The 24,385-nt window shown below is 45.2% G+C and overlaps 1 protein-coding gene across 1 annotated transcript in view; it reads left to right on the top strand.

Annotated features, from left to right (window-relative positions):
- Positions 1–19,041, top strand: part of COL13A1 (collagen type XIII alpha 1 chain) — a 60,952-nt gene extending 41,911 nt beyond the window's left edge. The window contains exons 33-43 of the mRNA XM_064464647.1: positions 66–119; positions 921–962; positions 1,473–1,499; positions 3,214–3,294; positions 5,789–5,824; positions 8,350–8,403; positions 8,696–8,749; positions 9,512–9,547; positions 13,756–13,842; positions 17,794–17,832; positions 18,746–19,041. Coding sequence (XP_064320717.1) covers positions 66–119; positions 921–962; positions 1,473–1,499; positions 3,214–3,294; positions 5,789–5,824; positions 8,350–8,403; positions 8,696–8,749; positions 9,512–9,547; positions 13,756–13,842; positions 17,794–17,832; positions 18,746–18,748 — 513 coding nt within the window. The 3' untranslated portion in view covers positions 18,749–19,041. The remainder of the gene's footprint in view (positions 1–65; positions 120–920; positions 963–1,472; positions 1,500–3,213; positions 3,295–5,788; positions 5,825–8,349; positions 8,404–8,695; positions 8,750–9,511; positions 9,548–13,755; positions 13,843–17,793; positions 17,833–18,745) is intronic.
- Positions 19,042–24,385: the final 5,344 nt, after the last annotated feature.

Genomic DNA, 24,385 nt, shown 5'->3' with positions numbered 1-24,385 from the left:
TGGCTCCTGATGGAGCAAGACTCCAGAGTGAAGCTGGTGGTGACAGGGTCTGTTGTTGTGTGCAGGGAGAGAAGGGTGAGCCCGGAGAGCGTGGAGACAAAGGAAATCCGGGAGAATTGGTAGGTCACCTTTCTCATTTTCCTTCTGCAGTCTCAGCAGTAGGGGAGGGATGATTTGGCAGCAGTGCTGCTGAAAACCAGTGCATCCCACCCTCTTACAACACACCCTTTGTGCCTCATCTTGTGGGACTGAATTGTCAGCCACCTCTAGCTCATGATGCCCTGCTTTTCCTTTACACAAGAACAATCTAGCTCATGACAAGCAATCAATAATGAATGCCTAGGGAAGAATAGAAGATCATGTAAAGCATAACAAGTATTTCCTTCAAGATTTGTGGTGAAGGGATTTCCTGAACAATACCTGTATGTATCTACCTAGATATTACTTTTCAGTAGATTTTGTGATCATGGATTTGACCATTCTCCCCTCAAAGCTCACTCCTAGCTTTTGTAGCGCCATGCAGCAAGGAGTCCCATAGGTTATCAGTACACTCTTCTGTGTGTGTGGAGCCAGCTGCCTTCTTTCGTGTCTTTTGAAACAGCTGCTAGCTGTTGACCTTGTGGTAGAGTAGTGGAAGTGGACCTTTTTCTAGGGGAAAAAAAACCCACAAAACTTCCCTGCTCCCCTTCCTCCTAAATCTCTGCAACTGCTGCATAACCCTCCCCAGAGTCCCGCTGCTGCTTCTCAGCCACTCTGCCCTAGATGGCTGCCACTTCCTAATGCAGTTCTCGGGCGAGTCCAGATTTCCAAGCCCAGTAAAGCTCAGCTACACCCTGTGCTCTGCCTTTCCTCTGAGCAGTTCCCCTTCACCTCTGAGGACAGCAGATTGTGACAGTGCCTTCTCTTGCATTGCTTTCTAGATATCTGGCCCCCCTGGACCCCAAGGCCCACCAGGACCTCCAGTAAGTTTTGAGTGATTCACCTGAGGAGCACGGCACTGGGGATGAGGATAGAGCAGGAAGTGGCTGGGGAGGATTCTGGGTAGAGAAAACAGCAGAAACACATACAGCATCGAAACAGGAACATGCTGTTAGTATCACTTCCAAAACCACCCCCTGGGGTAGGTCAGAGCTACGATGGGCTGGGTAGGTAAAGAGAGAAGGTTATGTTAGTCTGAGATGAAAGGGAGGACAGTAGCAAGAGGGGATGGACAGGATTAAAGGGATCAACTGCAAAAATGGTCCTAATAGCAAGCCTGGCTCACTGCCAGGTTGTTTTTGGCGAGAGCTTCTTCACTACCAGATGAAAACAGTACATGAAGTGCCCTTTACATAAATGAAGAGGTCTCTGGGCTAAGCATTTGTGCCCTCCGTGTGTCAGAAAGCTCTGTGCTGCACACTGAACTGGGATGCCTGGATTTTAAAGCACATCCTTAAATATTACTCATATTTTGTCCCTTGTCCCAAATACAGGGTCTTCAGGGCCACCCAGGACCGAAGGTAAGGCTGCAAAACTTTACATCCTGAAATTCTTCTAGAAAGTCCCAGATGCAAGAACTTTTCAGTAACAACCTTCTAGCTTGCAAACATTATGTACCGTCTTGGTAAGAGGACAAACACTTCTGAATATTTTCTTGAAGGAAATGGATTAGCAGCTCTCCTTTTAGGACCCAGAAAACTGGTCATTTTCTCCAGATTTTACCCAGAAAAGTGGGAAATCTTCCCATGAGAACAGTTGAAATCTTTGTCTGCAGGGTGAACCTCTGTACAGTGGGATGGACGGCCTGTCGTACAATCCTAAATACCTGACCTCTAGCTTAAAATTAGCCAGGTTCTATACCCTGTAAATTCTGCTGTAAAGCCACTCAAGAACTTCACTGCTCTTGGTGATTAGAAGCTTTCCAATCTTCATCTAAATGTGCATACGCTCAGCCTGCTCTGAAACAGTACCTAGGTGAAAACATATTTGAGTGGACGTGTTCAAGGAGAGATGTGGTTTTCCTCTGTCATTCTTGGCAAAGACTGGAAAATGTGAAAAATCTTAATTCTTCTGGTTATGCTTAGTATTTCGCTACCAGCGCTATTTGGGTGCTGGAGTGGATGGTGTATTTATCCTGATTCACCTTTTCTCCAAGTGTTGATTACAAATACAGTTATCTGCCTTACCTGTCTGTAACTCACTAGCCACTGCTATCAAGCGTCTGGGAAACTTCCGTAAGGCGCAGTTGTCCGTGGGATATGGGCCAGACAAATGCAGGCGAAAGTCTCGCACAGCACAGACTGGATTATAGACAGAGAAAGTTCTGCACCAGTTTCTCCTTGAACAGAGGATCCATCTAGGCTTAATTAGCGGGTGCAACGAGATGTCCCGCCTGTGGAAGTTTTTGTTCCATCCCTGCAATTTGTAGTAAGTCCGTTTGCAATGAGGCTTGCTGTAGTGGTGAAGAGGAGCATTTTATACCCTCTGCAGACATGTCAGAAATAAGTAACTCCTCCAGGTATGTGCTCGAGCCAAATAGTGTTGTAGGGCAGTGACACATGGCTGTATGGCAACTGGAGTGCTGGTGGAGTGAGCCAGCAATGTGCCACCCTCAGTTGGAGAGGGGTATGGCAAGCAAGCTTACTCTTTCTGTACAAATTTAGTTCTTCCAACACTCCTGCTTCAAAATGCAGATAGTGTTTTAAAATGCCTTATGAACAGGACAGGAGTCGCTTTGGATTGCGTTTTGAATTTATGGAAAAGGAATATTTTGTTTAATACTGCTTTATAGTTTATAAAACAGAATTTTAAAAATACCATTGGAAAAGAGATGATTTTTCCCCCCAAATTTTGAAATTGATGCCTTTGCATTTACAAAAATATTTCACAAAATATTTCACTGTAATGTCTTTAAAGCTTACAGACACCTGTCATTCACTTCCAGTGAATCCACATCTTAAAATGTAAACCCCCCCTATCAGATAACTTCTGGTTACTTATATTTATCCCCTGACCCTTAATCTCCTCTTACTGCCATTGACTTAAAACAGGTGCTCACACAGAGGTCATTTGCCTGATACTGGTTTTCTTCAGATTGGGCTGAGAATCAGGCTAAAGCATTGCTCTGCTACCTCTTGTATTCCCTCTGCTGCTTCGGTGCTCTCTGAAGGGAGGAATGTTTGTTATGTAAGTGATGTTACGGTGGGTTTATTTTCTGCTCCATCCTTCCTTTAGGGGGAAGCAGGGATTGATGGAATGAAAGGAGAGAAGGGTGCCCAGGGTGAAAAAGGAGACAGAGGGCCACTGGGATTACCCGTAAGTATCCAGGAAGCAAGCAGTGCTTTATGAGCCAAACTTATATCAGCTGTAAAAAGATCCCTCAATAGGAGACGCATGCATGGATTTGATATGTAAAGTCAAAGAAAGAGGTGATCTATAAATAACTGTGCCTTTGCTTTTTAAACTTAAAGCCTCAAATTTTGTACAGAACCTTCATCTTTTACATCTGTTAAATAGATCAGTGATCACTTTAATTCTTCCTGCCTCTGGCAGGATTGGGAAAAACAAGCAGTAGCTTTCCTGTGGGTTCTTTGCACATCAGGGCAATGGAGCAAACCAGGAACAGAAGTCAAAAGGATGTGGAAAAAGAAACACCTTCCCAACAGTTTCATTTGGGCCAGGCTTTGTACAAAAGCTTGGTGGTTCTGAATGCATCCAGCTTCCTCAGTAGCCAAGACTTTCCTATCACTTCTGCAATGGAATCAGTGCTTTCCCTGGTGAGGTAGAAGCCCGCTACGTTCCCTGATGTATGTGAACTCAGTCACATGCTTAGCTTAGCTTAGCAAGGAGGAACTGTGGCAGAATTATAAAGAAGTTACAGGAGCTTTAGATACAAACCTGAAGACTTTGTGAAGCTCTTAGCTCACGTCTGCTAAAAGCCTCTTCACCCACTGTCTGAGCTGACAGCTGATAATGAATTAGTGGTAATTTAGTCCCACCCAGTTCCTCTGCCAGACCCCCAGTTCTTTCCTCATAAAAAGCACTGGTGACAGAGCACACCCTCTCCCTTCGCTGAACATACTGCCTGGAAACAAGTGCTGCAAAGCGCATCTTGTGTACTGTGTGACTTTGGCCTGTGTTCGACTACCCAGATCCCTTGTCCCTGACTTCAGCTGAAATGTGTGTGTCTTTGTTTGTAAAATGTTTTCCTCTTTTAGTTGTGCTATATAGCAGTTACCTTCTAGGGCCTGGATGCATCTTGTCTAATTCTAGGCACTCAAGTGAGCTCATCATGAGTGTATTCACTGAGGCTCCATGCAGAGCCAGTGGGAAGAAAGCGATGCTTTCGGAAGGCTCAAATGCAAAGGATTCAGTGCGTCACTGAGGCACAGAAGTAAAAACCCAGTCCCCATTTTGCCCTGAGAAATGGAAATGGAAGCTCTCTGTGTTATTCCCTCAGGCCTGTGTGGTATCAGGACAGGGGAAGGAGGTCCTTGTGACCGTCCGAGCAGAAGATGCCTCAGCAATTATCCTGACAAGCTCATCAGTGTAGCAGGGAATGTGCTAGCAGGTCCTCCTGCGGCAGTGAGCCCCATGGGAAACCAGGGTCCTTTGGCTTTTCACATCACTCCTCCTGAGCTGTGGAGGGGGGAAGACTGGCTCAGAAGTGTCCTCTTGGAAGTGTTTTGTGTTCAGATCAACAATATCAGCTGGGCAACTAGGAAGCACAGTTACTGAGCGGTTGGTAAGATCAGAGAGATATTGTGGACCTTTTCCATGCCTGATCCAGTGTGTGTTCAGCCTGTCAAACTAAATGCAGTTGTATTAATAAGTGCCAAAGAGGCACTGAAATATTTCAAAGACAGGCTCTGTAAAAACCCCAGAGCTGGATCTGCTGCCTTTTCATGTGTGACTTAGAGCTTGACATTGTGCCAGAATTTTCAGCGCATCTCAGCACAGATTGTCTGCAGCAGCCTTGGGCTTCTCTGTATGGCAAACAACCTGATGAATTTGTCATACTCAAGCGGAGAAAAACTCAGTATTTGGTACTTGCAGCCTGCCTAAGACTTCTCTCCTGGACACTGTCAGAGGCAAGACAGTGGGCTAGACGAGCCTTAGGCAGAACCACAGTTAGGTCTCATGGATGAGGAAATCTGGGGCAAAAGCCAAGCAGACAGAAAAGTGCCACTTAATCTCAATCTGGTGTAAGTCTGCACTGGTGACACAAGAAGATGAGCCACCTGTTTGATAAACCTCTAAACAATTGGCCAGAGGAAGAGGTGAGGAGCCAGGAGATACAGAGTGGAGCAAGCCTGCAGCTGACTAAGTGTGAACCTACAGGATCTGGGTTTCTTGATAGGAGCTTGAACAGCTGATGGCTCCACACTGCTTGCACATGCCTCTGTGACCACAAGTCTCTGAGCCTTGTGTCTCATCTGTGCTGCCCAGCCCACCACAAAGGCAACACAGGCTTCAACTCTGCTATCACATTGCCCTTTTCATCACCTGTCACAGAACAGCTTCTTCCTCAGGGGTTTTCCTGATGGTACTGAGAGAGGGAAATTTGCATTCTTAAGGGGATCTGAAAGCTGCAGGTCAACATTATATGTATTTGGTGTTTCTATGTTTTTGTTGGTTTGCTTGTAAGTACCATCACCTGTCCTTGAGGTCTCAATTTTTGTTTATTGCAAGCGTATGTTTGTCTCAAGTCACTGCTTCACTCACCTCTCCCCTCCCCTCTCCTTTCCCCTTCACCCTACTCCCCTCTTCTCTTGCCTTGTTTTTTGTTAACCCTCCCCCGTCTGTTCAGGGTGCTTCAGGTTTAGACGGCAGGCCTGGACCACCGGTGAGTTCCATTTCTCCATTACCCTACGTTCCTCCTCCCCAGTATTGTGATTTGTCTCGTCTCTTCCACCAGAGTCTTGTTTACACCAGGAATAACCTTCTTTTCTCCAAAGCAGGCTTGGGGGGGGTGGGGTGGGGTTATACTTAGAAGTGATGTCACATGCTTGTCTTTTTTGATGCTACGAGTCTGTCTGGATCCTGGGATCACAGCCTACTTGTTCCACTTTATCTCAATAACAAGATGAATGAAACCTCTGCATGGTTCCATGATGCTCTGTTCTCCTTTCCTCTTGAGCGTGGGGGGTCTCCATCCTGTCATCCTCCATGGTAGCCTTGCTTGCCACCTTTTCACACCAGTAGCTCTTCAGTTTTGTCTTAGGCATAATAATGCCAGTGTGTTTTGTCCTGTGAGCAAAAAGCTTTTTGTGTGGTTTTCACACACGGCACTTAAGGCCGCATTGCTGTGGGTTGTAGGTATGCTTACAGGTATCTCTCCATAGCCTGGTAAGCACCTCGCCACGAGGAGGTTGCATCTAAGAGACCTTCTGCAAGCAGGGCTAGCCCTTCACCTCTCAGCAGCAGAAGGGTGTGCAACTTCAGCAACTCCAAGCGTGCTTTCCTTCAGTCCCAGATGCCTGGGGGTGGGGGCAGTAGTGGGGTGTGTTCTGGTCTAACACGTATGTCTGAGAGGTAGCAACATCTGACAGCGGAGCAGGGAGATGCAAGGTTCCCACCTCTTGCTGGTAACTCACTGCGAGATAGGAAGGAAATAAACTTGTGCCTAAGCTTCTCAGTCTGTCAAATTTGGAATGAGACAAGTAATGATAACCTGGTCCTGCCAACCATTCTGCTATTCTTGGGTAACAGCTGTTAAATAAGGGCCAAATACTTTTAATGCCTCTTGGGAAATCATGCATCGCTCATGTACAATCCATTTTGGCTATTTAAAAAGAATAACTGGAAATAATTCAGTTGCTCTGTAACTTCTGAACACAATCTGAATTGCAGCTTTTACCCTCGCTTGTTTTGGGAAATTGTAGATTTAATTTTATAAATGCACAGGTGTGATCTCAGTGTATGGTGCTAAATGATCTTAAAATGATGCGTATGTGCAGGCAATTAAGATTTCCATGATGTGAACTCCTGTGCATGGATCTAAGGAGAGTCTGATTTTTCTCACTTCCTTTACTGTGTTGAAGATGTGTGCTGCATGAATTACTTCTCCACTCATATTCTGCAGATCTTAATCTTGTCTGAAAAGCTCTCCTGATCCGTATGAGTCACCCTGCTCACATCAGTCACATTAGTGACTAAGGATTTCAAGCTCACATTAGAAAGTGCAAGACCCTTTTCCTTAAGGCTGTTGGAAAAAGACTTCCCTGTCCCAGAAACCAACTCTGTTATTCCCAGAAGGCAGGTAATGGGCCTCGAAAGTATTTCTTTATTGAGGCTCCATGAAGGAATTGTAGATCAATACCTGAATGGTTAGCAACGTTCTTGCCAATCTAAAAGTATGTGATGTAAGGTTAGGAAGGTGAACGCCTGCCGAAACTATGCGGTTAGGCGGGTGTGCTACACGCGACAGGTTTGAAGGCTATGCTTTATCTAGTCTGCAGAATGTGGTGTGGCAGAGCTGTAAGAAACCTTCCAACAGGGGACACCCCACAACAAGTTCAAAGAGCCTACACAGGGTTGAAGTGCCCAAAGCTTTTTGTTAGCCAGAAGGACTATTGCGTAACTGCTGTATTGCCCGTGTGAAAGATAAGCTTTGATTTGGGTTCATTTCCCAAGGCCCAAGCAAGCCTCAGCAGCACCGGGGGAGTAAGTTTGGTATGCTAGCGGGAGATGGCGCCTGTGTTGAAGGGTTAGCAAAAAGACTGGGCTTTCCTGTTAGCGTGATTGAGAGCCCGGTGGGGTGAGGCAAAAAGGGAACAGAGGGACTGGGACTGAATGATACCCCTCTTCGTGTGCATCTGTGTGCGTATGCATCCGCATTCATCTCTGCGGCATGGTGTCTTTCAGCTTGCATGCCTGACTGGCTGCCTGCCACCAAGTAACCAAATTATTTCATTTTTCCTCAATTTGACTGACTCCGGGGCGGGGGAAGAAAATAAGGAAATAAAGGAAAAGAAAATTGCTTATCATATATCTAAATGGCCTTTATTCTGCTACAGCTTTCAGCCTTGTCTGATATAAACTAGAGAGACAAAATTCTGTCCTGTGGAACTGGTAGGAATGCCTGCTGTAGCAATTGTCAAGAGATAGCTTCAAAATTAAAAATAAGGCTCTGTGAAATGGTGCTGGTGTGATCTAATGTAGCAGTTCCCATGCTCTTCAAATTGCCTATAGCAACTACTCCAAATCCATCTCCACCAACACTGAAAGCTGTAGCGGTGCTAGATGCCTTCCGCCACCAGACTGTCCTTCCCAACTGTGCTTTTTCCTAAAGGAGCAGCAGTGTCTCCTGGCTTTAATGAGACCCTAGAATAAAAATGTCCTGATGTGTGTTTGTTCCTATAACCGCAGGGTACTCCAGGACCAATTGGGGTTTCGGGACCAGCAGGACCAAAAGGAGAAAGGGTGAGTTTGCTTCAGAACTGACCAATGCTCTGTAACTTCTCTGAAGATACCACAGCTCCCTGGGATAGAGAAGCTCGAAGGTTTTTTTTAGAGCTGGAACTGCTCTCTCCTTGCGCACGTAAGACCCTCAGCTCGGCCTCTTTGATTTCTGAGTATCTCATCCTTGGGGTTTTTAGGTGTTTTGAAATGCATCCTTTGCTTTTCTTCTGTAGCGCTGCTGCAGCCACTGCTTTGCTGCCTGTTTGTGCTGAACAGGAACATAACAATTTCTGTTCTTGTGTCTCCATTTCAGGGCAGTAAAGGAGATCCTGGAGCAGTAGGACCAATGGGGCCAGCAGGACTTCCTGTAAGTATGGGACTGCTAGGCGTTTGTTGTCTACAGCGCCTGTTTCCTTGCTGTGGGTGACAGCTTAAGATGCCGCTGTAGTACAGCATTTGTGAATTCAGCTGCATTAGGTGTTAGAGAACCAAAGTTACAAGCTTATGTAGGCTGTGGGAGCAACAGAAAGAGCTCGGTAGCTTCAGAGCAATGATTCAGAATGAGGTGGATGGAGCGGGAGGGAAACTGTTAATTCACCTTGGTCCTCCAACTACCAAAAGAAGTTGCCTGGGACTCCCAGGATACGTATCTTAGTCCAAAATGCTGCTTTTGAGTGCATCTGCTTCATCTACCTTTGTATGGCTTGGGTGCCTGCCTTCCACCTGTCTGAGAGTCCTGTCTTGTCACTGCAGTGACAAAAGCTGCCTTCAGTGAGGTTACTTCTGCTGTTTGGGGTTACTTTTTGCAAAATGGGGCTAGTGTTGGAAATTTGATTTTGTGTAATCATGGAGCTGCTTTGTTGTTTAACATGAAAAAGGAAGTTCGCTGCTCTTCTCGGGGACTGCATTCTCTAAACTAGTTCAGCAGTAGTGGTGTTACAGCCCGGATGGTCTAACGGAGGTAAAGAGGGGGTTGTTTGCTGGGAAAGTTTTGGTGGTTTTTCTTAACCGCAGAGCAATTGGTACAAATGGAAAAAACAAACTCTCGGGCACACACTCCTCTTTTTGAGCAGGAATGCAACAGGGCCTGCTTGCTTTAAAATATTTCTTTTTGTGTTGCGTATTTCAGGGTTTACAAGGTCTACCTGGTGACAAAGGAATCCGGGTAAGTTACCAGGCAAACTTCTTGTATTTAGCTACTAACTTCACACAGTGTTAGGCCGGTTAACTCCTGAGCAACCTCGAGTAGCTAGCATGTAATTCTGTCTACTAGACCTTCATATAAGTAGCTTACAGGCTTGTATTTTAGAAGGTGATACCTCTAGGTCATATAATCACCTGGGACATCGTGGTATGTCTATCTGAAAGCTATAAGAGGGATTTTTCTAATGTGTTTATTGTTGTCATAGCACTGTTCTCACTGAAGTATGGGACTTCATGTGTAGTAGAGTTAGGCCAACGTGACATGCTTTAGGAAATCCTGCTTATGTATTTACTGATGTGTACAGGGATTCCCATGAGAATTAACTGAGCTGGAGCCAGCAAATCTTGTATTACTTTTAAATTCCCCCTGAAACATGGAAAAGAAGGTTGCCCTCTAGCAAACGATCCTCCAGAGAATTTGGAAGATGGAAATTTGGAAAAGATAAATTTAATTTGCCTACCTCAAAGAATCAGGCATTGAAGCCTCCTCAGGCACTGTCCTGAATGGATGTGATGGTGAAGAGTTGGGCCCAAAGCTGCTTTTCTGTTATACCACCTGTGTGACAGAAAGATAAACATTACTGAAAAGTGCATGTTGAGAAGCTCCTTGCTTTTTCATCAGGCTTTCCACAACATAGGAAACTTCTTGCTGCTGAATCTTTTTGATAAAAACAGTCAAGAGCTATAGGTGAACATAATTTATATTTAGAAATGTAAATGACTTCTGGATTAGAGTCTTTGTAAAATTACAATTGTATAAACATGCCAAGCAGTTCAGTATAGTACACATGTGTATGTCTTTATGCATGTACTCACGCATACACATATGCCTTCTCTTCATAAGACTCTGGTATCACCTAAGTTTATCTGAAAGTGTAAAGTTTTACAGTGCATGTGCCCGTGCAGTGATTTCATTAGATGAATTTGCTTTTTATACATCCTGAGTGTTCTTTGTCCTTTATCTCCAATGTATTTCTCACCTTACTCTGCCCGGAATGGGCAGTTTTGGAAAGCAGTAGCCACCTGGCATCTTAAACTAGGGGAGAAAGGTCCAAATTTCGTGGGAGCTCTAAAGTTCTCCCCTTTTTTAATCATTGCATTTCTGGCTTTGCTTTTTAACTTCCTCTTTCTTAATATGCATTTTGTTTTGTTTGTGTGGCTTCTAAACAAAAAATAACCTTAACAGAATTCCTAGACTTTTTCAGCTGGTTTGTAAACCAGGTATTTTATTTTAAAGAAGGGTCTCTCACCTGCTATAGGTAGGCCAATAGGATTTCCCTGAGCTCTTGCATAAAAGCAAACGAAAACTGGGAGAAAATGCACCTCCTTGCAGAGGACGAGTTGGAAAGAATGAGTGGGAAGTTCTGCAAAGTGTGAGAAATTTGAGACTGTTAATGGGCAAGTGCAATATCTTTGCAGGTGGGATCCTAGAAAATACCACTTTTCCCACTGAGTCCTTGTACAGGGGCTTCCCCTCACTCCTGCCCCTCTTTAAAAATTGTGGACAGGTCGTACTGCTTACAGGAGTTAAACAGCACAGTTTCGGAGAGGCCCCTTTATACAGCTGTTATGTCTGAATGCCTCCATCCCTTTGAAGTCATTATGGACATCTTACAAGTGCTGTTTAGTACTGAGCTGAACGCAGCGCTAGTTCCCCAGGATTTGCTCTGCAGCCCCACATCCCCAGCTGAGTGCTAGGTCTGCCCTACAGCGGGATGTACGGCTTCTGCGTCAGAACCTCCTTGGGAGTGTGGGACAGTCCCAAATCAACTGCTGGCAAAACTACGGCAGCTCAGCCAGGAGACTTCAAAATAAACAACCAGAAAGCTGTGAAGTGAAAAAGAGAAGGCAACAATCCACTTCTGACCTGTTCTACAGGGGGCTTGATGCAACACTGGCCTCTTTGGAAGTGGGAGATATATTCATTTGAAATGCCTCTCCCTCAGACAGCAGCAGTATGCATGGCACTTTAATATGAAGATTTTCAGTGTTGAGCACATTAAAACTGAGGATCCACTTTCTTATGCTCCCAAATAGTTTGTTAAAATCTTCTCTGTTACTTTAGGCAGAGTAATGCTTTTTAAATCCCAGGAACACTCCTGCTGCCCTTTGTTCAGTGTGACAGGAGCGCAGCACAGCTGCGCCTGGGACAGGCAGAGACAGTACCGTGGCACTAGGTAGCAGTGGGAACTGACGGCCCTTAAGTAACCTGGCTGAAAAAGTGTAAACCCTGAACTTGTGCTACCAAGCTGATATCTTCGCTGTATTTTAATGCTTGTGGTTTGTTTTGTGGTTTGTGTTGTTGTTGTTTTTTTTCTTGTGTGTATGTGCATCTTCCTTGCTCCTACAGGTCCACCTTTGTCCCCTTTATCCCTTCCTCCTCTTCCGCCTTTCTTCCTGGTTCCTTCCTCCTTCCTCCAGAGCAACCCATGCCGCATTTTCCTGGATTATCCTCTCTGTTCCAGTGCTTGGTTCTGGGTGACTGCTCCTCATTGCCTCTCCTCTCCCATCCATTTCTCTTGCCAGCTTTGGGTTTAACATGTCCTTTTTTTTTTTTTTTAAAGAAGAAACAGCAACCTGTGCTGTCTGACTTTATCCCCCAATTCCTTTAACCCTCCCACAAGGACCCTAAATTCAATTCCCTGTGCAGCAGCCCCTTTCCCTGTTTTATGCTCAGCAGCTTTGAGAATTTGGTATATAACTGGCAGATACCCACGCTATACCTTGCCTTGGGTGACCTGCTACGGGTGGGATGTATCCTCCCTTGGTGAGGAGGGGCAACAGGGCATCTGGGCGTTCCCTCAGCTCCTTTGGCAGCTGGCTTCCATTGACCTAATGCTGCCCCTCCACAAGAGAGCAAGCCTCCTCTTTGGTTTTGATTTTTTTCAAATTTGTTTCCCCCTGCCCTGTCTCTGGAGCGTGCAGAGAAATGGTAATATCAAACCGTTGTAAGAATTGCACCTTCCTGGGGTACGCCTGTGCTGCGAAGTAAGAGGGCTGGGACCAGTTGCTGCCCTGTGGCTGTGCTGCTTAGGACTAGTCCCTTGTCTAACACGTTTTTCAGGGGAGCACCACTCTGAGCATCCCAAAGGACAACCAGGCTGTACAGACGCTCAGGGCTGACTACTTCCTTCAACCTCTGGCTCTTTTCTGTTTAGCAATATTGATGCACCCCCATGTACAAGCCACTCTAAGACTCGTGCTAGCAAGCACAGTTGTTCAAGTTAAAGCCTTGCTGCTCTGCGATATGGAAGCAATTTTACATCTTTAAAACAAACAAACAAAAACCCCAACTAACCCACAAAAAAACCCCACCAAACCAAAACAACAAAAAACCCCCAGGCCCCTCCCCCAAAAAACAGAAGAAGAAAAAAATCAACCCACAAACAAAACCCCCCAAAACCACACAAAAACACTGCCAGCTTTTAAGGAAAATCTAGCAAGCTCTGGTGGCAAACAGTGTTCGTTAATCATTTCAGGGAAAGCTTCTCAAAACACTCCCATTTGTGTGAGAATTTCTTTTAAGAATGAGAATTCAGGATAGTAAGAAGAGCACAATCAACACAGGGAGTCTGGGCCAGCAGCACCTTCCCACCACAGGAGGAGAGCCTGCTCTGCACGGGGTCTGCCACGGGACTTGTCATGCGAGGCCCTAGGCATCTAGATGCTGCCCTGGAGCTCCTGTGGTGGAGGAGGGACCCTCCCAGCCAGCCGGAGATTGAGATGAGGTGGCACGCTGCTGGCCAGAGGAGTGTTTTCCCATCCTGTGGGCCTGGGGCCAGCCAGTTCTCAGAAGGTGCCTCTCTCTCCACGGCTGGCTGTAGAGGAAGCCTGGAGAAGCAGCCTCCTAATGATGGTGCTGGTGGAGGAGGAGCAGCGCTCCGCCTGTCCATAAAGTTCAGAGGCACTGGTAACCCCTTTGATGCAGAGCCCTCCCAGTCTATCAGCGTGGGATTTTTAGCAATGGCCAATGGGTTTATGCAGCTAAGTAACTGTTAGTAGTCCCATATGTTGTTTTTCACTTAACATCTCAAAGGGAGATTTCTTTTAAAATGTTTCCTAAATGTTTATCCTTTTTTTTAAAACTATCGCTGACATTTGTTTGAAATGGATGATCCTAAAGCTTTTTTTGTGTATTTTTTTTTTCTTGGACTAAACTATTATTTACAGGGGGAGAGGGGCAAGAAAGGCTCTAGAGGGTCTAAAGGGGATAAGGGAGACCAAGGAGCGCCTGGATTAGATGCACCCTGTCCGTTGGTATGTTCTGTTTCATCAACTGTATTATTTTAAGATTTGTTGATGGGGAAGAAAGAAGGAAATCATAACATAAATAATGGTCTTGCAAAAGTACAATGCTCAGAGAAGGCCCAGCCTGGTTCCTGCTGCAGTCTATGGCAAAGCTGCTTTCTTCAGTGGGGAACCACTGATCCTTCGAGCAATCAGGCTGTTGAGCGACCATGGTTATATTCCTTCCTCTTCCAGAGTTCACAAAGGTTTGGGGTACATGGGGGTGACCCATGTGCTGGGAGCCCAGGGCTTTCTCCTTTGCGGACAGAGCCCTGTGTCTTCTTTGCTGCCAGTTATGGCTCTTCTGGAAATGTTTAGTGTCATCGTGTCTATGTAATGGCAAAACCTGAATGCTGTTTTTCTTGCCTTGGAGTAATGGCCCGCTGATGTGATCGCCTGAGAGCAACACAGGGCACTTGAGCTGCATTACCCAGAGGGAAAACAAATCTCTCTTATTTTAAATGGCATATGTTTCTGTTAAAATATATTGTCTATAAATCTAGATGAATGAATAAGTATAGTAATATGTATACATTTTCATCTAAACTCATATGCTGCAGCAAACACTGCCAAAAATCTGTAGTGCTGCCATAAATCGCAGGAGTGCTTGTGGATCATGCATCTAGAAATTCAGCTGTGGTGTTTCCTAGTGAGGGTAGGAAGAATGGATGATTTCACAATGGAGGAAACACCATTCCCATCCTCTCAGATTTAACTCAGAAGTACCTCCTGACTCATAGATGGCAGAAAAACAGAAAGGAAGGTGCTACCACTGATTATGCAGGCACAACTGAAATGGAAAACATGGGCTATCTGTATTCTGGGTATGCAGCAGAGTGCCCTGCGACAGTCCCAGCGGGGGACTCGGACTCTCCTCCCGTGACATGGAGGTGACTGGAATTAACTGAAATAATGATAGTGGTTGATTTCATAAACAGGGTCTCCGAGGTTTTAAAGGCGAGAAGGGTGAGCCGGGGTTACCTGGGCTGGACGGCCTGGATGCCCCATGCCCATTGGTATGGCGTACCTTCCCTTTCCTGCATGCTCGTTTGCTTTTTTGTATCTTGGCTGTTATCTTCTGATACCTCCGAATAGCTGCATGCCCTACAAACACCTGGCAATTCCTTCCTTATCCATCTCCATCCTACCGTCCCTCATGCTGCTGCTGTCAGAAACAGGCCCTTGCCTTCATGCCGTGATTCACAGCTGTCGTCAGCATTACTTTGCAGCATGAGGAAAAACATAGCAGGAATGCGAATTTATTTACAACTGCTTCAGTCCTTCCTTTGCCTTCACTTTGAGAACTTTCAGTAGACTAATGGGTGAAGACCTGCCTTGGCACTGGCTTGGCTTTCTAGCAGGGAGCTGCAGTTCTCGTGTCCTTCATTAACTCTATTTTAAGTGCTCGTATGTGGCTAGCACAGCCTAATACCACTCGGTATTACCTCAGTCACCCCATATATTAAGATGATGGAAAAAACCAGTTACCCTGTTAGCAAGCCCATGTGAAACATATGAACTGGACACTTATCTCCCTTGATTCCCTCGATGTTGAATGCTGTTTACAAGGAACGGGCTGTCAGGTCAGCTAGCTGGAAAAATGTGTCCCAAAGAAAAAAAAAGCCATATCTAGCTGGGGAGGTTTTCTTAGTTTCCTGAGGAAACTAGCCCTGAAATTGCCATTTAACGCCTTTGTTATTTGACCTTTGTGAAGAGCTAACGTTATTCTTCCATCTAGCATTCCCTCTGTTATGTGCTGCTGTTGTCTCTTTGGGGCAGTGCCTGTAACAGTGACTACTCGCAAAGCCTCAGTTGCTGCTTGTAAATTCTGGGTAATACAAACTCTTCTGCCAGTCCTACAGGTGAAATAATACCTGCCCAGAACAGCCTACCAAGGAGGAAAAACAGAGCCATGTGTTTTGCCTCCCACTGTTAATAGCCAGGTTTCTGTGGAGTAAGTTTTGGCTGAATAAAGCACCTAATTTCACAGGCACGAGGAGTCTACCAGTGCCCTGGTCAACAGCCTTTCTTTTTTTTGTCTCTGCTTTCAGTTAGGATTCACCCTGCAAGGCCATATTAGAATGTACACTTCTTTTTATACCTATTTTTATTAAGGGAAACTTGCCAGAAAATCTGGTGAAATACAGATGCCGCTATTTTTTTTATAGATAGTGTTCTGGCATGCAAGCTAGCTTGGGAACGTGAATAAGCATGTTTTTTGATCCAACTAGGTTAAAAGATTAGCATCCAGCTGACACATCCATGTGTGCAACTTATGGAGGCCGTGAACTAATGCTTCACAAATCTGAGATATGTGGAAGGAGATACTTGGTACTAATAAGCATGTCGTGTTTCCGTTCTCGGCAAATTCGCCTGCAACAAACACTTCCTTGTGACCCTGGTCTTCCTTTGATCCCTAAGCTGTAACTCCCTGGCCTCCCATTCCTTTGTACACCTAACTTCCCATCTCCTCCTGCAATGCACTACACCAGTCATTCCTACCACCAGCAATGTACCAATGGGAACGCCACAATTTACCCAGTAATTAACCCGTAACTCGGTATTTCCACATAGTGGAGGGGCGGGGGAGGAAATATCACAAGGAGACCACAGTCTAAAAAAAATGCATTCAGAAAGCAATACGGTTGTAGCATCGTGGCAACATTCACTCATCAGTCCCTTGAAAGCGCATCTCCTTTAAATAGTTTATTTCTCAGTATGCTACCATGCGTTTGCTTTTCTGTTTGGTTTTTTTTCCTTCCCCCTTCTCAGACAGGATACTATGCACTGCAGATTTCTCATGCAGCGCTTGAAGTGAGAACTGAGTCACTTGAACGAAGAAACGTGCCTGCATCGTGCACTGTACAACTGCACTCCCTGCTCTTCAGTTTTCCTGGGGGATAGCAATAGCCCACAGATCTGACGTGACCTCTCATGTCAGAGGTGTAGCTCCTTACGTCTGATTTTATCTCCTGTTCAAGAATGCCTTATCACTGACATGATTTTCTGTTTTCTCACATCAAGTAGGGCTGTGCTGAGACGAAATTAATGGCAATAATTCACAAAAGCATCTTCCAACTATATAGCCTCAGTCTTTTAGTAGCACAGCCCTTACAGTATCCAACCTTTTTCAACATTTAAGAAAAAAAACCCCAAAACCACATGCCCACCTCGGGCTGTGCAGCCCAAGACCTCAGGGTTGCAGAAGTGCCAGGGGTTTCTCGCAGAAATCTCACTGATTTTATTGAGGCAAAAGCCCTCTCTCAGGGAGTCAGCTGGGACACCCTCAACCAGCGCAGGGTCTGCCCGGCTTTTTGCCTTCCTAATTTCACTGGAGCAGGATCTTCTCAGAGGTGAGAGGGGACAGCTGGGCAATCTCTCACATGATAAAGAGAACCCTTTAACAAACAGGGTAAAAAGGAAATGGAGATTTGTGCCAGACCCTCCTCAGGACCCAAGGTTCATGCCACCTCTGGGGTTTGCTTATAACCTCAGCGTTACAGAGTCAAGCCTGAGGACACAGACCGGCCATCTCTCACTTTCTATTGACAACTTCCTGCGATATTTTTCTGGCTGGACGGGACCTCCTGTGTTCTTCCCCCCTTCCTTCAGGGAAGCCTGGCCAAACACCTTCCTCAGCAAGGAATGAGAACAAGCCTATGGACCTTGTGTACCTAAGTTCCTTGCGTAGCCCGCAGGCCACCCCCCTCTTCAGCCCCAGCCCTTGCTTCAAGCTACGCTGGTTCCGCCAGCCAGAAATCTGGGTCACTCTAAAGGGGTGAGGAATGTCCTTCAAACTATTCCTCCAGCCCTGGTTCAGACTGTTTGTTGCAGCTGTAATAGTTAACCTACTCCTTCTTTCCTCATTCTCTGCACTACTTTCTGTGTCTTAAGGTGCTATTTCATTGTATTTTTTCACAGGGGGAAGACGGGCTTCCAGTTCAAGGCTGCTGGAATAAGGTAAAATAATCCTGGAAATGTGACTGTGCTGAGCTGGCAGTGCTGATGTTTTACAATGAGCTTGGCTAAGAGTAAAAGAGGTGTGGAGGCATCCACGGGGTTTCCAGGACCGTATCCCTGAAAAGCAGCAAGCAAAACTCTCCCTTGTTTCTATATTGCTGTTTAGTTGTGTAGGCTAAAAGGGAGAGAATTTATTTGTGGCCTTTGAGCTGCCTGGCCTTGCAATGCTCTAATATGCACACAGAAATTAGATTTCCACAGTCAGCTCTGATACCTGAGGCTGGGAGCTGGCACGCCCTGCGTGCCGCGGGAGGGTGCTGGGAGCAGGGCTCACTTTCAGCACAGCGAATGAGCTGCGGCTGGGTGCCCCTGCTCACCCCCACCGGGCTCAGCCCCCCAGGGCTCCCGCTGAGGGGTTGCCTGGCTGCTGGGCTGCAGCGCAGGGCTTGGCGCGGACCCTGCTCTGAGGGAAGGGGCTTCTTAGTGGGCTAGCACTGCAAGGGAGGTATAAGTACCTGTCCCCTCCACTCTTCCTTTGTTTCTGATGGGTCAGCTGCCTCAGGAGTCCCCTTCTCAGGCACCCATAGACCCCTCTGCCACCCCTCTGGGTCTAGCCCACCTTTGGTACCTGCTGTGGGCGGTAATGCCAAGGGCTCAGGCCACAGTGGTAGGAAGAAAGTGGGGGTGGAGAGTCAGCCCGGATCAAACTCCCATCCTCATCGCCCAGGGAAGTGAAAAGAATCCCTCCTGAGATCCAGCACCATTTCTTTTCCTCCTGGAGACCCCAGAGCCAGCTTCCCTAACAACATCCCACTGTCTGTCCATCCCATGAAGTGGTCCTTCCCCCTTGCTTAGCTGTCACTAGCAATTGTTAGTGAATTGTCACTAACACCGTTTATGTTTTCTTTTGCAGTGATGATTCTAACCCTGGGCTGGCCTGTGTGTGTTATTGTACATAGAATATTTATTTTTATACAGTGTTCTTCTCTGAAATGCCAAAAGTAATGCATTTTTACAAATTATCAAAAAGCTGCATTTTTTTTTTTGTACAGAAAATACTAGATGTCCTTTCTTCCCCGTTTGTCAGTTCTCTGTATAATTCTGTTTGCATTATGCTTGTTTTGTCATGGAGTACAGCTGTAATATTTACATGATATTTGTGCACACATGATGGATATAGGAGCTTAATAAATTATTGCATTAAAAGTGCCCAAAGGAACTGCCCCGTATAGATTTAAAGGTTTCATTTTTCAAGCCAGAATCATTCAAGACTCTTCCAAAATAGTATGTATTTTTTATTAAAGTGAAATATTAACAGTTCTGTGGTGACTAAATTAAGGTATGGCTGGAACCACTGTGCCCTGGGAACGTAGAGATTCCATGATTAATAATTATCACACAAGGTCTGTTTAAGCATCGGATCCAGGCAGCCAGGTGCAGCCCCCGCCAGCTCCTCTAGAGGCTGCTCCTTGGCCGTGCAGGAGCAGTACCACCTTCCCCAAGAGCTGTGGGGTTAGCAGTACTAAGAGAATCTCTTAGTCCCCTGCCTCTGGTTGAAGTAGAGCACCTCCCATGGGCTGGAAATAATAATAATATTAAAAAATAAAAATAAGATTAAAATAATAATAAATAAAAATAAAATAGAGCACATCCCATGAGCTGGAATAACCCTCACAACAACGAGCCCTGGATGGCAAGAAATTCTAACATCTTTCTAAATTTTAGGCCTTGCAAGTAGCTTAATTAAAGCCTCATTTAAATCTAAGCATATGGCAGAATACCTCGGTGATATCCTAATGAATGTTTATTAGATAAATCAATCCACGTGGCTTTTTTAAATGTTAACCAAAGGTTGCATGCAAATTTGCAGAGCGTGTCATTATAATTTGCATATGTGCATCTTAATTACCCTTCTTGACCTACCTTTGTTAATGTCTCAGATCTGAACTACCCATCAGGAAAAATTACACTGTCAGACTAAAGTGAACATCACAATATGCTTTTCTCAGAAAATAAGCAAAGGAGCAGAAGCCTAAATCGAGCCCCTAAGCCATGTCCACTTTCCTTGGTCCTTTGTGTAAGCGGGAAGGGCAGTTTGCAGCCCAGAAGTTTCAGGGGGATAGAGAGACGCTGTCAGTATTTAAAGGAGGAGTTCAGCACCCTCTCCTGCAGCGTCACTGCGCGGTTTTGACCCCCGCGTTCCTGCCGTGCTGTACCTATGGATCACGGGCGGTGCTCGCAACCGCTTCTCCTGGCTACCGCTGTGCCAGCTGAAGTGGTCACCACCACCGCCTCCTGTACTCAGCTATTCATATGTGTACAAACTAGTCATTCGCTATTTTTTCCAGCCGATTCCATAAGCCTTTTAGCACCATCTGAGTAAAACAACAGAGTAAGAGAGGTGCTCCTCTTGTGTGCAGAGGAAAAGGCCTGCCAGGGACTGCCTGAGGAACCAAGCCCAGCCGCTGACTGTTGCACTCCACCTGACACCTCACGCTTTCAGAAATTTATTGCATTTCATCTCAAAACCAGTGAGGTTTCTACCACCCCATGCCCCTTGCCTCCCTGTCCCCTGGGCCGTTCCTGACTCAGGTTGCTCTCTCAGCTAGCAAACTCCATGCAACTTTCAACCTAAACTAATTTGTTATATTTATACCCATTTCTTCTCATGCCAATGCCGTTCTTTGGACAAAAACTTCTCCATGCATGATATTTTCATGAGATCCTCAGGCTACTGAAGCCAGCATAGCACAGAAAGAAAACAAACTGCAAAGCAGTGAGAGGTTTTGTGGGTTTTCTCAGTGAGATCTCATTAAAGTAAGACCCACCTCCCTGTTATAAGGCTTTGCAGCTGGGAAGCTTGGCTAATTGGAACACCACTTATTTAAATGAATGCCACACAACCCCGGTGTTTTAATTACACACCTGTTAAACACAAAGCAGTTACTGAAGACCCAAGGAGGTAGCCTGATGGCAGCCTCAGTTTTGGAAAGTTGCAGTAGCAGTAGCAGCAGCAACAGCAGTGAATTTCTACTCTGGCCTGTAGCGCTTGGCCCACGAGGTAGGTAGGTTGAATACTTCAGCTCCCTCTAAAAATGCTGGCTATGTTTAATCCTTAAAAACTTGTAGATCCCTAGAAGAACCTGTTCCCTTTGGTGTCTGTAGTGCATTTCTGGTTTGTAACTGTTATTTGTGGTTGCACCGCATGGGATTGTCTTTGCTTGGGTTTGTCTGATCTAAAAGCAAACAAAGCGTATGTCTGTTATGCTGTCTGGACACAGCTACTGAAAGGTAAAGGACTCTGGAGATGATACTGTATCCGTTTTATTTCTTGGGCTCTTTTTTGACTGATGTGTTTGTGAGAGAGAAAGCTTTTGCCTGAGGCACAGGGGACCTTGAAATGCAATTGCCAGAACTCTTGAAAGTACCTGACTTGTGTCAGCGGAGGCAGGGGAGTCTGAGCAAAAGAAGTTTGATTAACTCTTCCATTAACAGTGGAGGTGCTCCTGACTTACGCCACAGCCCGAGAGACTTTGGTGCCACGACTTCTGTAGGACATGGCTGTCTTCTGTCAGCGAAACACAGACAGGCACGCACAGAGTGCCAGCACGTGCTCTCATCCTTATTAACTTTTTCTTCTTCGTTACTCTAGATCGTTCTGTTCATAGCACTGGTTGGGCTTCAAATTAGCTGCTGGGCTCTAAAGGTGCTTTTTGTGGGCAGCAGAGTTTGTGGGCTTCTGAGACTTTTTTGGTGTACCCTTAAAATGCTGAACTTAACTTAGCAAAAAGCATTTGAAAACCTGAGAATGATATTTTGGAGGAGTGTCTATGACTTGAAAATTTGTTTGATTTTTACTTTCACTTGCAAACCAGCAGCTCCTTTTGCACCATGGCAAATGGGGCTGGTAGACTTCAGCTGTGAAGAAAACTCAGCTCTCGAACCTAATTCTCAAGGGCACAGATGTAGCTAATTCCCCCAGATTTCTCTAGGAAGCAGGCACCGAGGTCAGGGCAGCACACCTCAATGCTTTGGCAAGCTCAGCCTGCGATGCTGAATGCTGACAGACAGGTACTTTGCGTGTGTGGGTGTTTTAACAGTCCCACAGTGCCTTTCTCTAAGGTTTGCCTCACGTTCCCTGTGGTTGCTGCAGACCACAGCCTGGTGGTGGTGGTTGTTCTTTTTTTTTTTTAACAGAAGTAGATAGATAATGGGTTCAGATTGCTGTTTCTACAGCCTCTGATGCTGATACGGTCTCATCAGCCAGTGGGGATAAACCAGAGGCAGCGAATCAGTGACACTTTACTGATGAGCTGCTCTTACATTTGGCAAGTGCCTTGCATTTCAAGAAAAACCCAAATGGCAGAAGCTGGATTTGCACCACCCTGAATCACACAGAATCACCAGACAGTTTAGTTTCAGGGTCTGTCCCTACTAAAACCTGTAACTGGCTTGCTGTCACTGTTGATGACCGTTAATTCTGCCTGGCCGTTTTCGTGTGAAACCATTTGTTTGCCACTTCAAGGGTCAGACTCCTTGGCTGATAGCCAAAAAGTGAGACAAGTCTGAGGGTGGAGAAGCTTGGGAAATGACAGCAGAACGAAAGGAGAAGGACCTTCCTGAAGATTTGCTGGAGATGTTTTGCAAGTTCCCTCCCTGGAGCTTGGGAAGAGTTCTTCAACTGCACACCAGGAATCTGTGCCCAGAGGCTGCCTGCTGGGGCTGCGGGAGCTCGGCGTGCCAACGCTTTCTGCTTTGCTTTCTGTCTTCTCCCAGAGGCCAGTGGCAGGGTTTGAAAATGACACCGCTTATATTCTCTTTCTTTGGCCATTTCATTTCATTCTATTACTGTGGTCAGACTCTTCATATGGAGAATTAGGCTCGTTTTTTCCAGCAGCTGCTGTAGAAATGAGTTCAAGACATAGACAATGTTTTTGTGGGGGGATCCTTTGATCCAAGAAAGGAATCTTTCTTGAATAATTATCCTAGAAAAACCAATGAAACCCCACATGTTCTGTTTAGAGTGCTGCTCAGAGAGGACATGACAAAACTTTTTGCTACCGTTTCTGGTTACCAGATGACAAACTTCCACCTATATCATTGATGATTCCATCTTTAACCTCTTTATCACAAACTTTCTTCTCCTGTTCAGTTATAAAGGAATGACTTTTTTTTTTTTTTTGCTGAAAAGGGAAAACCATACTGGATTTTGAAGGCATGAAGTGTCTTGTCAGAGCAGGAAAATGTGGAGTGTAGAAAAAAAGATCTGGTTTCACTGAATAATTCCTTTGCTTCCTGTACTTCTGCTTTGGTCTCCACAATACACACTGGATATATTTTGTCTGGAGCCCTCCAGAAACATTACTCTGCTGCCCCATTAAGGCCCTTGTTGTGGGTAGCTCTCAACAGATGTACATCCAGATGGAAAATAAGGATCACGAGGGTTAAATTCCATTGTTACGTGCTTTAATACATTCACTGAAGGGAAATAAAGATTTGCCAAAGTGCTGAGGGGTGCAGAGGACATTTCCCAGCTGCCTGAAGGGCAGAATATACAACTCTGGATACTTCGTACCGACTGCCGTGCAAATCTGGCATCCCTTACTCTGTTGCTGAATGTTAAATTCTGTTCACGTGGACTCTATAGTGTCTTTCCACCACAACTCTTGCAATTTATTAAAAAAAACTAAACTTAATTATTAAGTACATATCTTATCGGCATGACTGATAATATTTTTACTTCATTGAGTGCATGGGGAATCCCATTCACCCGAGCACTAAACCACATATTTAACATTGAGCGTGTGTTTCCCATTGGCCTAAGTGATGCTATTTGCATATTTAAGGACTCTGGTGAATCAGGGCGATTATTATTAGAGTTAATGAATGATATTATCCAAATCGTTAGGCAGAACTAAATGATAAGCAATTCACATTACAGTTCAGAGAGAAAGCGCTGATTTCACCTTCAGAGTGATGTCTTTTAAATCAGAGCAAGTCCCAGAAAGGCAATAACCTTCATTTGAACACTCAGCTGGAATAACCCTGACCTTCTGATCAGGAGACCTGTACCTGGCACCCGTCGCCTTCCACCAGCGCAGGGAACGTCTACTGTTAAAATAATTCCAGGATTACAAAGAACAGGGGAAAAGTCCTACTTTCGGATTCATCTGAAGAACACCAATTGCAGGTTTTTTTTCCTTAAGACTTCTAACAGAGTTAGTCAGTCAGTAGAGTAGCAGGGGAAGAAATAATTTCAGATAGGAATGAGGCTGATGAAAGGGTTAATTTATTTTATTTGTATTTTTTATTTTTACTTTTTTTGTGGGGGGAGGAGGGGAGAACCTGACCAGAACTGCAGGCGGTAGGTGTGCTTTTTTTCTTCTTTTTTTTTTTTAATGAAAACAATTATATATATATATATAGTTTGATAATGTTACTTTTACCTTGCTTTTTATTACCAATTTTCTGGGGGCAATTTGTTTGCTCTTTTCTGTTTTCTTGTGTTTTCTTTTAGGTATATTTTTAATGGGCTTTTGGAATAAGTTTGTAA

This window comes from Phalacrocorax carbo, chromosome 13, assembly GCF_963921805.1.
Source record: "Phalacrocorax carbo chromosome 13, bPhaCar2.1, whole genome shotgun sequence".
Taxonomy (NCBI): Eukaryota; Metazoa; Chordata; class Aves; order Suliformes; family Phalacrocoracidae; genus Phalacrocorax; species Phalacrocorax carbo.
The sequence above is the reverse complement of the archived record's forward strand: the minus strand, read 5'-3'. Positions and strand labels throughout refer to the sequence as shown.